At 37.4% G+C, this 15,206-nt stretch overlaps 1 protein-coding gene across 1 annotated transcript in view; it reads right to left on the bottom strand.

Moving 5' to 3' along the window:
• Window positions 1-15,206, bottom strand: part of RANBP9 (RAN binding protein 9) — a 95,331-nt gene that overhangs the window by 14,274 nt on the left and 65,851 nt on the right. Inside the window, exons 7-11 of the mRNA XM_055079544.1 lie at window positions 10,201-10,385; window positions 7,391-7,503; window positions 5,942-6,050; window positions 4,224-4,414; window positions 2,919-3,063 (exon numbers count right to left, since the gene is read on the bottom strand). Of these exons, the coding sequence (XP_054935519.1) occupies window positions 2,919-3,063; window positions 4,224-4,414; window positions 5,942-6,050; window positions 7,391-7,503; window positions 10,201-10,385 (743 nt within the window). The remainder of the gene's footprint in view (window positions 1-2,918; window positions 3,064-4,223; window positions 4,415-5,941; window positions 6,051-7,390; window positions 7,504-10,200; window positions 10,386-15,206) is intronic.

The following is a 15,206-nucleotide window of genomic DNA, read 5'->3' as shown; positions in this document are numbered from 1 at the left end:
GGCCATGGCTCACGGGCCCAGCCGCTCCGCGGCATGTGGGATCTTCCCGTACCGGGGCACGAACCCACATCCCCTGCATCGGCAGGCAGACTCTCAACCACTGCGCCACCAGAGAAGCCCTAGACTATTTTTTTCACTAACAGCCTTGATGTTTTGGCATTTGTCCTCACTACTCAAAAATATACTCTTTCTCAAAGGCAAATAATAACCTGAAAAACTACTCAGTCTCATCCCTTCATACCTACCCAGCACCCAACACTATTTTTCTCTCACAGGCTTTCTTATTGGCTGAAGATTCTAAAATATTGCTGAATCTTAATTTTAAAAATGCTGTTCTGGAGATACTTAGGGCATTTCCAATTCTCACCTACGTCACATTGACTGAACGAATAGCATGTGCCAACAGTTCTATGGGGCCACGCTGAACTCGTCAATTTTTGCCCTTCAGATCCTTCCACACCCCAAGCAACAATGTCTAACCATCCAAATTTCTCCTATGAAGATCTAGGTTATGATTATACAGCAGAAGGAAACGCTTGATGAAAATTTAGAAAATATTTAAATAAAAATGATCTTTTCTCATTAAAAAGGCAATGTTTGTAGGAAAAAAAACCAAACAAACATCGAATGCAGATAAGCAAAAAGCACCTTATGCATAATGCCAGCAAAGATAACCAATGGTTAACAGCTTGGGTGCGTGGGCGCGCGTGGGTGCATGCATACTTCTATCCGTAAGACCTATCAGGGTAAAAAGGCACATAGAGATCTAGGAAGAAGAGGGCAATGGCCCCAGGACATTTTCGTCAGTCAGGAAAGCTTGTTTAGTATCTTGATGAAATTTGAGAATTGATAAGAAAAATCAAACTTTAAAAATAATGTTTAAGGGAAATCCTTAAGATCGTAGCTTTTAGTGATCTTATTAATATACTAAAGTGCATTTTTCATAATCCAATATAATATTTGAGAGGGATACTTTCATTCAACGCATATTTAAGAGCCTCTGGGCCATGCTCTGTGTTAGGTGCTAAGGATATAATGAAACAGCCCCTGCCCTCCAGGAGTGAACAGCCTAGAAAAAGCTAATAAAAGTTATTATAGTACAGAGAATCAGTACTGTGATGGAAGTTCATCACAAGGAGTGACACAACATTTGGCAGGGATATAAATCAAGGAAAACATCCTGGAAGAGGTAACATCTGAAGTTGAGTTTTACAGCTTGAATAGAAGTTAGGATGGAGGAGAAGGAGAGTAGGGAGAAGAGCGTTTCTGATGGGGGAGTATAATGGAGAGAGCACAAGTCTAGCAGTCAGGCATCCTGGGAAGTAGTCACAGTTCTGCAACTTACTCGTGACTAATTATTGACCTTAAAAAAAAAAGTCATTTACTTCTCTGGTACTCAGCTCTACATCTGTAAAATGGTTTTCACAGTTAATACCATCTTTGCCTACTTCACAATACCGTTGGTAAGGAAAGCCATTACCAGCTAGAAAGTAACTGTTACTGCTTAACAGTTTAAGGCACTTGAAAAGCTTACTTTCTTCTATACTGCGCACAACAGAGGATGCTGTGTCATCAACCCCCTTCCGTTAAGCTTGCTTCCCTCAACTCAGGTAATAATAGGTCTCTTTAGCAACTTCCTGCCATGAGGATAGTATTTAAGAGAAAAACTCATGAAGAAACTGCAATCCTACCCTCAAACTATGGTAGAACCCTCTAACAATGATAAAGTACTAATATACTATAAAGTACAATGAGGTACTAAAGGCTTAATCTTTTAAATTTCCATACAAAATTTTCACTACAATATTCTAATCGTATATTTTCTAGTTATGTCATCTCTACTGACTACCCTGACCTCCTCAGCAAGACAGTCCATTTTCCTACTGTTCTTCTCATACCATTTTTGTGGACTTCATTATCACCTGTACCACACATTACCATTACTTCAGTACATTTTTGTCATTTGTGACAGATAACCTGGAAATTCTGATTAATCTCCAAATTTGTGAAAACAGATTTTTACACATACTTCTTTCTCCAGAGTCATATTTCCATTAAGAGTCATGGTAAACATGAGGTTCTCTGTCCTTCAATGGAGAATTTTGCACTGATAAACATTCCCCAAAACGCAGTGACCAATCAATTCATGTTCTAAGACCAAACCAACATCAAACTGATAAAATCCGTAAGAACTTGCTGTCACACACTAGCATTCAATTCAAATGAAACCTTTAGGTTTCATGAATAGGAAACCTGAGTATGTCATAGTGTGCTGACAGAGACATCTCTTCTCTCACAGCTCTTCGAGTGGAGACCATGCCTAGCAGTGTCTGACACCCAACAGGTTCTCAATACTCTCCTCTCACTGTATGTTTTTACTAAATGACTTAACCATCTGTTATACGCAAGCTACTTAAATTAAAGATAGGTTCTCATCAACAAATATTTTTTGTAAAGTTAGTTATTTGGAACTCGGGAAACGCTTCACACACTTACACCAAAAAACCCACACACAAAGAAAAAAAATAGTTGTAACTGTATCATATGTTAACTGCAGAGGTTAAATATACCATTGTGACTTCACTTGGAAACATAACAAGTGGCATGTACGTAACCACCTGTACGGGTCTGCGGTGGCAGGAAGATGAAATGCAGAACCCTGGATGTGTCCCTAACACCCCACTACAGGGAAGAGTGACGTAGAGGAAGGGGAAGGAACAGAAGCAGGTGCCTCCATGAACGCGAGGAGAACAGAAAGCTTTGGGGAACTCACTCCCCACCCTTTTAACCTCTGGGGGCTTGGGAACTCTCAGACCCCCACTATGGACCATCTAACTCAATTTCTCCAAATTATTAAAAATGATGACACCTATAATTAAGGTTGCTAATAGTAACGCAAAAGCTATGGATATCATTACCTGGTGAAGTTATTAACTTGCTGTGACCTTGACATGTTTATACTGTTCAGTTCTGGTACATTCAAACTGGACGACTGGTGTTTACTATGGCAATATGACTGATGTGCTTTATTTGATATTACACCATTACTACAACTTTCAAAACCTGGGAAAAAAGAAAAAAACTTTATAAAAATAGAAACAAACATATAAAGTTGTAACAGATGTACCATATTCTGATCATGTATTTAAGACTGTTATAATGCAGGAAAGTCAATGGACTACTTAAATAGAAAACAAATGGATAACTTCTTTGAAAGAACATAAGGATACTTAATTGTGAGCTGTCATCTCCTTCTATATTTATTGAAGGCTTAATTATGAGTCTCATTTAATCCTCACAACCCCCAGCCCCCACCCATGAAGCCCAGAGTTATCATAACCCCATTTTACATATGAATACACCGAGGCTAAGAATCTGTCCAAGCCTGACGTGACACATGGTGTCAGAGGGGTGGTGACTAAGGACACAAACATGAGAATCACACACACTGTGCAGGGTGGTGATGTAAACAGGCTGAGAGGCAGCAATGTAGAAAGGTATATGCTGAGTGAGAAAAAGCAAAGGTGTTGCTCTACTCTTTGAAAGGACAGGAAACAGTATTTGACTTCTGCTTTAGAACGTTAAATGTACAGAGGAAAGATAATACCTTGGGAAAACAGAATTAAAGAGACAAGCAAAGAAAAAAGACTGAGAAGGATCAGAAATAAACCTGCAGAAGGGATGTCATAAAAGCCAAGAAAGGAGAGAATTTTAATTAAGAGAACACCAAAGGCCTTGGTGAGCCCAGAAAAGGACAGGAGGAAATGAACAGGCAGAGCTGACTCTTGCCGGCAGCTTGGCTGGGAAAGAGTGAGCAAGAGGCAGCCTGGCTAGGTAGCTGGCTATGGTGATCGGTGGCTTCAGACGTCACAGCCATGTCACCGCCTTTACAGTTATCCTTTCCTAAAACACACAATTACCTTCTCATTACCAAATATCTCCGATTTAATTTCTAGAGACAACTTGAATGTTGCCCTTCATTTACGGAGATCTGTTAATAACCTGTTCTTAGAAACAGCTCATCTTTAAGTCACTTGCTGGTACTAAAAACACATGAATCTGACCCACCCACAATTTTTCCTCCAGAACATCTTGAGATCAAGTGTACAAATATGCCAAACGCCTAGCAGAGATGTCTAGATTTTAAAAAAAAATTTTATTTTGGTTCAAAACCACGAAGAAGGGTAAAAATTTTAAGATAATGTCGTAAGACTGAACCTCACCAGAACCAAGTGCAGCACTTCCTTTGCCTGAAGCTAAGCTGTGGACACTCATTCCGCGGCTGGGGCTCATACTTGGACTACTAAAAGGTCGAGGACTCACAGGGTAACTGTCTTGAGATTTTGGACTTCGGCCTCCCAAACATCGTACTTCACTATCTGTACCATTCACCATTTCTATAAACTGACGCACTCTAAAAAGAGAAAAGAAAAATTTACTTACATGACCTTCAAATTACTATTTAATAGCAACAGATTTCTGAAAGGAAATATTTTAAGAACTTGTATTTATCAGTAAATGTGGCCTTTAGATAGTATGCTAAAAATACTAAACATGGTTCCATATACTGTACTGCTTAGAATCAATTTAAAATTTTCCAGAAAAATGAGAGTATAATGCAAAAGACATTGTATCGCCTTTAATCAAGATTTACTAAGAAAATGAAAATCTATCTGTAGCTATAATAAACAAACCAAAATGGACCTCATTTTTTAGCTAAAATAATCAAAATAATATTTGCACTTGGAAGCAAACCAAATAGTACATAAGAACATCATGTACTTTTTTTTTAACATCTTTATTGGAGTATAATTGCTTTACAAATATGTACTTTTATATACATACCTACCTACATACAAAATAAGAGCCTAAGTCCCCAAGTTTCCTCATCCCTCTTAACCAAAACAGGCCACAATATAAACTCTGATTCTAAAGCAAGACAATTTTGACACTGGGCTTAGAATTTCTGGTGCTTAAAGAGTTTAAATCTTAAACCTAATAACACCTGAATTTTAAAATAACGAAGATTCATATGACCAATTAAAAAATGCCAAATTAGGATGGCTATTATTTATGAAAAAAACAAAAACGAAACAGAAAATAACAAGTGTTGGTGAGGATGTGGAGAAGCTGGAACTCTTGTACGCTGTTGGTGGGAATGTAAAATGGTGCAGGGCTGTGGAACTGTGAGGACTGATTTTCAAAAAATTAAACACAAAATTATCATATGGTCAACAATTCCCCTTCTGAGTGTATACACAAAAGAACTGAAAGCAGGGACTCGAACATATATTTGTACACCCGTTATGCTAAGTGGGACAAAGCAGTTACCAAGGACAAATATATTATGATTCCATTTATATGAGGTATTTAGAGCGGTCAAATTCAAATCTATAGAGACAGAAAGTAGAATGGTGGTTGCCAGGAGCTGGGGGGAGAGAGAGAAATGGGGAGTCAACGTTTAACGGATACCAAGTTTCAGTCTCAGATAATGAAAAAAGTTCTAGAAAGGGATGGTTGGTTATGGTTGAAAAACAGTGTGAATGTACCAGAAACAATGTGAATACCAGAAAACTGTACATGCAAAAATGGCAAATTTTATGTATATTTTTACCACAGTTTTTTAAAATGCCCCAAACTTACTATAAGGTACTTTACAGGAGGAAAAATAAGACACCCATCTTCTAAGTAAGACTGTCACATTCTTAAACGCAGGGACAGAACGACAGCGAGCAAACACAGAGTAAAAGACGCCTCCTGCTTACAGCCCTCAACACAAAAGCATATTCTATAACCTGTTACTTAAAGGTGCTACATTACAAAATTATATCCAAATATCTGAAACAAGGTAAAACAAAAATTAAAACTATTAAAGTATGAAAATAATTTTGATTATATAATACACACATGTATAATTAATATAACATTTTATTAAACTCACTTTAATGTGAAAAGGAGATTGGGATTTCTTTCAAGTAAACTTGGGTATAACTGTTGTGTTGTTTCAATGGCTTCTCCCATTCTTCCTGCTAATACCAATTTCTGAATTCCTATTTAGAAAAAGAAAGCAAAAGATAAATTTTTTTTAAAAAGAATAGAAACAGAAACTTAGTGGACCCTCAAAAAAAATTTAGTAAAAAATCTTTAAATAAATTATCATGATTACTTTCCACTTCTTTTTCTAACTCAGTTTCTACTTTAACGAAAATTTTCAGACAAATTAAAAAATTAGAAAAACAAGTACTTTAATAAACTACTAAAAAACCCCACAAACTCACATACAAGTAGCATAGGAAAAATACCTGTTAAGCAATAGTGATGTACTGAACACTAAAATGAAAAAGATGGGTACGTTACGGCATACGCTGTGGTGATGATTTCATGGATATATACTTATCTCCAAACTCAGCCAGGTGTACACGCTAAGTATGAACAGTTTTTAACATGTCAACCATACCTCAATAAGAGTGTTTTTAAAAAAAAAAAAAAAACCATAGGAAACATTAAAGAAATAATATTCCAAGTGTCTTATCAAATACTATAACCTTTTGAACCCAGTACTAAACGAATGCTAGCCTTTGAGTAAGGCCTGAATCCAATAGCTACTCAGTGAGCAGTCCCTGTGGGTTAGATGATGGGGATACGAAGAGTAAGCGGTCACCTCCTGCTTGCCAGAGCTTACAATGCCGTGAGAAAGACAGGCAAGCATACGATTAGCTACAACGCAGTGTCATCAGTGCTATCACAGCAGTCTGACCTATAAAAAATTTGTTTTCATACATCACGATCTCACCCGTAATGTCTTGTTTTTATCCCTATACTTTCATCAAGCCATGCCCTCCCTGATGGTCTAACCGCACCAATCTTAGTATGGCTATGGCTACTGTGGACCAGCTGTTATGCTGACCTGCCCTGGTCAGAACAGACTCCACAGCTCTGGCCACAAGCACCAGGACCTAAGCAATAAATACTTAAGATCAATACTATCTTAAATTTAGACAGCAATTTAAATGCAAAGATACTTAAATTTATTTTACACGTTATCTCCACTAACATCTAATCGTGGACTACTTTACCAATTTAAAAAAACACTGTTTAGTAAATGTTTACTTCCTGAAAGCTCAAGAAAACATATTTTATTTTAAGAAAAAATGGCAAACATTTTTACAAAAATTTCTCCAAAACTGTTATCTTTCTACATCCAGAATGCTAGTAAGTGAATTTTTTAATGTAATCTTCAAAAATGTCAATAAAAATAAATTTCAGAAGCATAATTTCAAGTTAATATATTTGAAAAAATTTTAATTAAAAAAATAAAATTTCTAAAAATCAATGTAACCAAACCTATAATCTGAAAACAAGTGTTAGCCATGCACCACAGGGTCCTTACTTTGTCTATTCTTAATGGAAGCTAATTCTTCTAGAACGGTCTGGTCTGTAGATCTGGCAAAGGCCTCTGCTGTGGCACAGTACCCATGGTGGACTAAATAAGATGAAACCATTCTTAAAATAAAAAGAAGAAACACACATCTTTTAGTCAAGAGAATACATGCTTCATACTACAATTTATATAAACAAGGTCTACTCTGATATTACAAGACCAACCTATGCCCTTGGAACAATTAAGGCTTTAAGTACCTCAACTTTAAAATAAGTTTAAAAAAAATCATTTTGTCTTATTCATGTAGTATTTCCAAAAAGATAACTGAAAATGCTGAGGTGAGACTACTCTCCCTAGAAATAAGTATTACCAGAGAATCAAGGACATTAAATGACTTTGATTCTTGGCACTCCATTATCCCCAGGTCCTTTCCTATTATTTCCCATCCTTATTCAATCGTACCAACCATAATTTCTATTTTACCTTTATCATATGACTTATCCTAGTAAAGTGTTGGCATTTTGTAAAATAAAACAATTTAAAAACAACAGATTAACTCTTTGTGTTCTGTAGTTGAACCATTTTCTTTATCCATCAGTTACATAAGATGGGATCACAAGGTGTGAACACAAAAAAATACTAAGGTGAACCCAGAGAGAGAATCTTCCAGAACAAAGTCTATGAGGGTGATAATATTAATCAGTGAGGAGTCAGCCTTCTAATCTAAATCAGTTAGTATGGTCGTGCACAGGACATTAACTCCTCAAATATGATTTACATGTAAGTGACACTGCCAAAGAGAAAGTTTCTTTTTTTAAAAAGCTACCAAGTGGTGTTGGCATTTACATCTAACCACAAAACGTTAGAAAAACTGTTGACTAAACGATATTAACTTGAATACCCAATATCTCTCTAAACACCCAACATTTAAACCTGCCTCCATCCAGCACAACTAAGGGGTCCATGAGAAAATGGTGCGAAGCAGTGGTTCAGGAAAAGGGGACTGAGGTGGCAGAGGGGAGGATCTCTAAGAACCAGATTTTTTTCATTTTATTTCACCTAATTAGTCAAATTAATAAGAGGGTAGGGGAGAACCTCTTAAAATGGACTTCCCAGGAGGTCATGGTGAGTATCAATTTTGTGAAGCATGGGGTAGGGGAGGGTGCCCTCACTGAACCCTGGCTATAGGATTAAGATAAACAACGCTTCCTCTACAACTATCCTGCCACGATGCTCAGTGGTAACCATTACCTCTTAAGAGATGTGACCCCCAGAGAGCAGTCTATCCTAGCTCCAACTCTAACTCATGGCAACTATGGGATTCTGAGTCAGTTTCACTATTCTTTCAACTGTGCAAGACAAAATACTAGTGTTGAGGCTCTGATAACAGCTCTAGGGAAAAATCTTGTTTTCAGAATCATCATGTCCAAAATTATCTCCTCCAAAAAATATGCAAAGTTTTATTAGATTTGTAAATTTAAGACTGTTCAAAGCAATTATACAGACATTTAAGATAAACTGTGTCAAGCTGACGGTATCTTTAATTTTCTCAGGTTAGATTACAGTAGGGAGAATGACAATTTAAACTTACTGGTATTTATTTTAAAGTCTACACTATTTCAAGTTCTAAGAGCTACTATTCAGTACTACTGACATTCATGTGTCATGGCTAGCCTTTCAGGCAAAGGCATAGTCTAAAAGGTTGACTGTCACAGGAGTTACATTTTCCTGCTGACTTCCATATTGAAATTCTACCTTTTCATAAAAAGCTGCCTAAAAAAACAAATTGAAAATTTTGGGTAAAAAATGAGTTGAGGGCTTCCCTGGTGGCGTAGTGTTTGAGAGTCCGCCTGCCGATGCAGGGGACACGGGTTCGTGCCCCGGTCCGGGAAGATCCCACATGCCGCGGAGCGGCTGGGCCCGTGAGCCATGGCCGCTGAGCCTGCGCGTCCGGAGCCTGTGCTCCGCAACGGGAGAGGCCGCAACAGTGAGAAGCGAGTTGAGATAAGCAGTACTTTTACTGACACCCACTGTTTGCTCTGCTGCTGCCCATCCTCTACCACTGTTACTACTGACTCTTAAGTATTTAACCCACATTGAGGAATCTTAACTCCATACTCACTGTCCCTTGGTCTTTATTCCCTTTAGCTCCTCTTAAATGTCTAATTATAGAATACACAATAAGTAAATGGAGTTTTAAAAATTCCTTAAGCTGGAGGCTTTTAGTCAGAAAAAAAAAAAGGGATCCTAGTAAACAAGAATAGCTGATATTATCTTACACAGCAACCCATTCACTGGAAAAATTTAGCCAAATCCTGAAACGTGAAATGTACACATCAAGTCTGTATTCCAGTATGTAAACTACACCATGATTTTGATGCTTACTCTTACTGAGCAATAATTTTTTCTTCATAAATATTTACACTACTGCTGAACAACATAGCCAAGTTCATGTCCAAATACCACAATGCTGAATTATACAATCTAAATTGTCTTTCTGAGTTTATCTTTTGCATTGGCACTATTAATAGTTGAATCATGTAACCTATGGAAACCGTTAAATCCTGTTACTAAGGATAGCAAATGAATTAACCTAAGAGATCTAGTGTCACTTTATTTCTTCCAGCAAATTAATAAATCAGACTAAAATACAATTTGGTATGTGTGTCACCAAATCAAACATTATTAATACATTAAAATCATTAGGATATATATTAAGAGATTAAAAAGCTTCAATAAATAGTCTTTCATACCAAAAGGATGAGATGTTTTATAAAAAATGTACTTTTGAATATGTCAATTCACATTTCTTCACTTACTTTTGTATCATGGTCTGCCACTCTCCTTCTCGATCTCCAACAGGAAACCGGTCTATCTGTGCCTGTATTTTGGTTCTCCACTCTCGCATGTAATCTTCTATATCAAACACGAAAGGATGTTGCCCAAAATTAGCATCAACGACTTCTCCTGGTGTCTGGAGCCCCACAGTAGGATATAAATTGGGCTGTAAGACAACACATTTTACTAAACATCTACCCCTTTTATGTTAAAAACATATTCATTCTTTCAAATGCTACAGAACTACAAATTTACTTCATGAATATTTTTAAAACTCAATCAAAAACTAGTAGAGGAAGACTAAAGCAAATCATCTAAACTACATTATATGCTGGATGAAAACTATCACTTCCTGTAATCTAATCATCGAAAAAAATACGCAGCAACCTAAGCTACTTATTTATTCAGAGACCATGTGGCATTATACTTCTAATAAATGAAGACACACCATTCTTGCTCTTAAGAATATGTCATATAATAGTTGTAGAGATTCAAGTATAACGCAGGTTTATCCTTCTATGTATGATATGTGATGCATTTCTAGAAACTGCATGTGAAAGCTAGTTACTATGAAAGTACATCCTAACTGGGCACGTACTATTTTCTAATTTCACTTATCAGTACATCTGGGATGCCTTTATTAAGGGATTGTGATAAGAACTTAATTACAAGCAAAACAGTGCCATTAAGAATAGAGATTCTTTACATAAAAATAAAATGCACACATTTCAAGAAAAGGAAAGGATGGATTTAAATATTCAGATTGATGAAGAAATGCATTTACTCCAAGATATACTCCAAGATTTCGAGGTTAAACAAGTTTAACAGCTTCAAAAATTTTGTACAAAAAATACAGGAGTCCTTTTGGCTCTATCCCTAGTTGTTACATCTAAAGGGAGAATAAGTTACTCAATGTCTACTAAACGGCCAGGTTTAATCATTATAATTATCCTGTTAATCATCATTATTATTATTTGCATTACGAAGATACAGAAACTGAGGATTAGGTGTAAATTAACTTGCTCACAGTTGTTCTACACTATGGCAGAGGTGGGATTAAAACACAGGTTTATTTAACACCAAATCTAAGTTCAATTTTTCCTTCTGTAACTCCAAATTCTACTTCATCTTCAGTCTCTGTATTTATGCCTTACCTCTTTGCTTTAATGGTTATCACAAGTATTTTCCGTACAAAATTAGGTAAAGATTGAGTATAATTCCTGTGTACATATAAGGTGCTTAGATAGATTTCACTGCAAAAAGCTAAGAGGGTGTTTTTAAAGTCAGCTGACCAACCAAGCAACCAAAATCAGAAACAGAAGGAGTATTGTGTCAAAATATTGAGAAATATACTCACACTGGATAAGGGAAATAAATGGTAACACAATGCACACAAAGGTACTGAACAAATGTACTGATTCTTAACAATCAACTTACAAGTTAATAGAATTTTAAGCCGAAGACAAGTGAGATACTTATTACAACCTTCTCATTTCACCAATGAGAAAACTGAGACCTAAAGAGCTTGAGGGGTGTCTCCAAAAGCACACAGCTTCTTAATGACACACATAAAGGAAAAAACTCATGGCTCTCTACTCGTAGCACAGTATTCTTTTCATGAAACCCCATTACAAAATTGTGACATACTTTAAAACAAAAATATATAAAGCCAAAGACTCTTATGTCAAGAAAACTAGACTTTATAGAAAACAATCTGCCACACATATAAGGATCAATGTTCCAAATATTAAAAAATATTCTCACAATATAGGAGGACAAAGATTACTAGTTCAAAAAAATTTAATTGGCAATAGATAGGCAATTTGAAGAAATATAAGATGATAAAAATATGAAGAGACATACTGAACTTTTTAAAATGCAAATTAAAATAAACAGATATTTTTGCACATCAGATTAAGATTTTAAAGACTGAGAATACCCAGTGCTGATGAACACTGGGAAAATAAGCCCTCTCATCCACTGTACACACCAATGTGAACCCATATAATCTTTTAAGAAATTCAGCAAAATCTATTAAAACTGACAAGGCAATTTCACTTGTAAGAAACTAATCCGGGGCTTCCCTGGTGGCGCAGTGGTTGCACGTCCGCCTGCCGATGCAGGGGAACCGGGTTCGCGCCCCGGTCTGGGAGGATCCCACATGCCGCGGAGCGGCTGGGCCCGTGAGCCATGGCCGCTGGGCCTGTGCGTCCGGAGCCTGTGCTCCGCAACGGGAGAGGCCACAGCAGAGGGAGGCCCGCACACCACAAAAAAAATAAATAAATAAATAAATAAACTAATTCCACAGAAAAACAAACGTGCAAAGATATATGTCCCACAGCATGATCTGTAATAGTAAATAAAAAATTAAAAAAGAATGTCTATTCACAGGTGGTATTATATACCATAATCATTGAAGCTCAGACCCCACTAACTACAAGATTTACCATTATTTTATGTCTGAGCAAAAACACTGCCCATTAAACTCTGACAGGCCACGGATTCTAAGATGCACCCCATATCATAAATGTTAAAATATGCAAAAATGTACATCTTCAAATTGTGGTAGTACATCATACAATAAGATATTATAAAAACAAGCAAAAAGAAGAGTTAAAAATGTGTATACTGACACAGAAAGAGGCCCAAGATACATTACTAAATGAAGAAAGCAAGCTATAGAATAGTGCCTCAACTATGACCCCGTCTTCTTCCATCCTACATTTAATTATGGAGATACTGGCTAACATAAGTTTAAAACAGACCTAGAAGGGTATACACTCAACACAATCATTGTATCTACAGAGGCTGGGATTATAATGAACTTCTCTTTTATACATTCCTGTATTTATAAATATTTACTATTTGACTATTTAACACTCTATATTACCTTCTGTAATCAGAAAGTGATAATAAACTAAAAATGACAAACTCAGTTTAGGCTCAATGAAAAGTAACTAGCTGTACCTTTTATACCACTTACTCAACCTTAAAACTTGAGGGAGAGATTAAGGACACAGCCCTTAACTGACTAAACTACAAATTTTAAAAAATGTAATAGACTTTTAAATTGCTAAATTATAGATTTCTAAAAGCAGACTACAACAATGCAATGGTCTTAGTATAGTCACAGAGTTGTGCAGCCATCACCACTATCTAATTTTACAACATTTGCATCACTCTGAAAAAACCTCCATACCTATTAGCAGTCACTCTCTGTATCCCCCCAGCTCCTAACCGCTGACAACCACTAATCTACTTTCTGACTCCAAAGATTTGCCTATTCTGGATATTTCATATCGACATAATCATACAATAGGTGGTCTTTTCTGTCTGGCTTCTTTCACTTCGCATAATGTTTTCAAGGTGCATCCATGCAGTAGCATCTATCTAGATTATGGATATATGTTAAACAATGTTTTCAGGGAAACTGTTTTTAAATTAAAAAAAAAAAAGCACTCCTGCCTATGTAGAATTAGAAGTGAGAATAATTTAAGTCTCTATGAAGAGAACAGAAAAATACATAGGTCTCACTTCTATTAACCCATGAAAGATGAAGACAGCTACTAAAAATGCTATTCAAAAGCTAAGTATACACAATAAAATTGTATCCTCAATATCACAGCTTTGTTCTTTTATATATAAAAGATTTTTTTCTAAAGAAAGCTGAAGCAAATAATGCTTTCTATAAAAGGTAGATTTCAAATCAGGCCAAAGAACTGGAAAGCCCCATCACTTTAAACGTGAACAGCTTCTACAACAAAAGAATTTATCTAATCGCAACTGAATTAGTCAGCTTATAGATGGACATTTCTCAAACAGGTGAGGTGAGCTGGGGAAGAAAGATCATTTTGAAAAACATCTAAGGTTTTCCGAGATGTAAAGCACCCTATGTTCCATAATAGGTACACTTTCTTTCTGTGAACATACTCTCCACTGGGATTGAATGCTACAACTGGCTAGTGAAGGATCACAGGTACACAACATAGAAACACTTGTTTGGTGGTGCCTTTAAGAGAAAGACTAACTTCTTTCCTTTTTAAGTAGAAGAATGATATGTTACATGTGGAAGTCCCAGATCTCACAGTCATAAAAAAAAAAAAGACCTCTCAGAGCCACTGTATCGTTAAAAGAAAACTTACAACTACCACCATAACCACCACTTTACCCACTGCTACAGAGCTGAGTATCACCCTTGGTTAATCACAGACAAGGCAAAGAATAGAACTAGTGATTCTAAAGTGAGACAAAAAATAATCAGAAGGCGACACAAAAATAGTCAACATGTCTACAACTAGCTAAGCCTTTTTCAAATGATCCCCACTAGCTATCAGTGATGAACAAAATCTGCTAACTGAAAAGTTGGTTTTACTTGCTCAGTGCCACAAAAAGAGGGGGAAGAAAGGAAAAGCAAACCAGCTACGTAGGCCCTTTAACACAGTGGTCCCCTTTCTGGCACCAGGGACAGGTTTTGTGGAAGACAATTTTTTCACAGACCGGGGGTGGGGGAGATCAGGCAGTAATGCAAGCAATGGGGAGAGGTGGGGAGTGACGGTGAGTGACGGGGAGCCGTGGGGAGTGATGGGGAGTGGTGGGGAGTGATGGGGAGCGGTGCGGAGCTATGGGGAGCGATGGGGAGAGATGGCGAGTGAAGGGGAGCAGTGAGGAGCGATGGGGAGTGACGGGGAGTGGTGTGGAGTGACGGGGAGCGGTGGGGAGTGGTGGCGAGTGATGGGGAGCAGTGGGGAGCGGTGGGGAGTGATGGCGAGTAACGGGGAGCCGTGGGGAGCGGCAGATGAAGCTTCGCTGATTGCCCGCCGCTCACCTCCTGCCGTGCGGCCCAGTTCCCAACAGGCCATGGCCCACCACCAGTCCGCAGCCCAGGGTCTGGGGACCCCTGCTTTAACCAACTCCAACCGAAACGGAGCCTTGGCAAAACCCCTGCAACAATACTGAGGAGGGACGGGGAGCCGGGGGGAGTGAGGGG

Source organism: Physeter macrocephalus, chromosome 18 (assembly GCF_002837175.3).
Source record: "Physeter macrocephalus isolate SW-GA chromosome 18, ASM283717v5, whole genome shotgun sequence".
Lineage (NCBI taxonomy): Eukaryota > Metazoa > Chordata > Mammalia > Artiodactyla > Physeteridae > Physeter > Physeter macrocephalus.
Note: the sequence above shows the minus strand (reverse complement) of the source record. Positions and strands in the feature narration are given on the sequence as shown.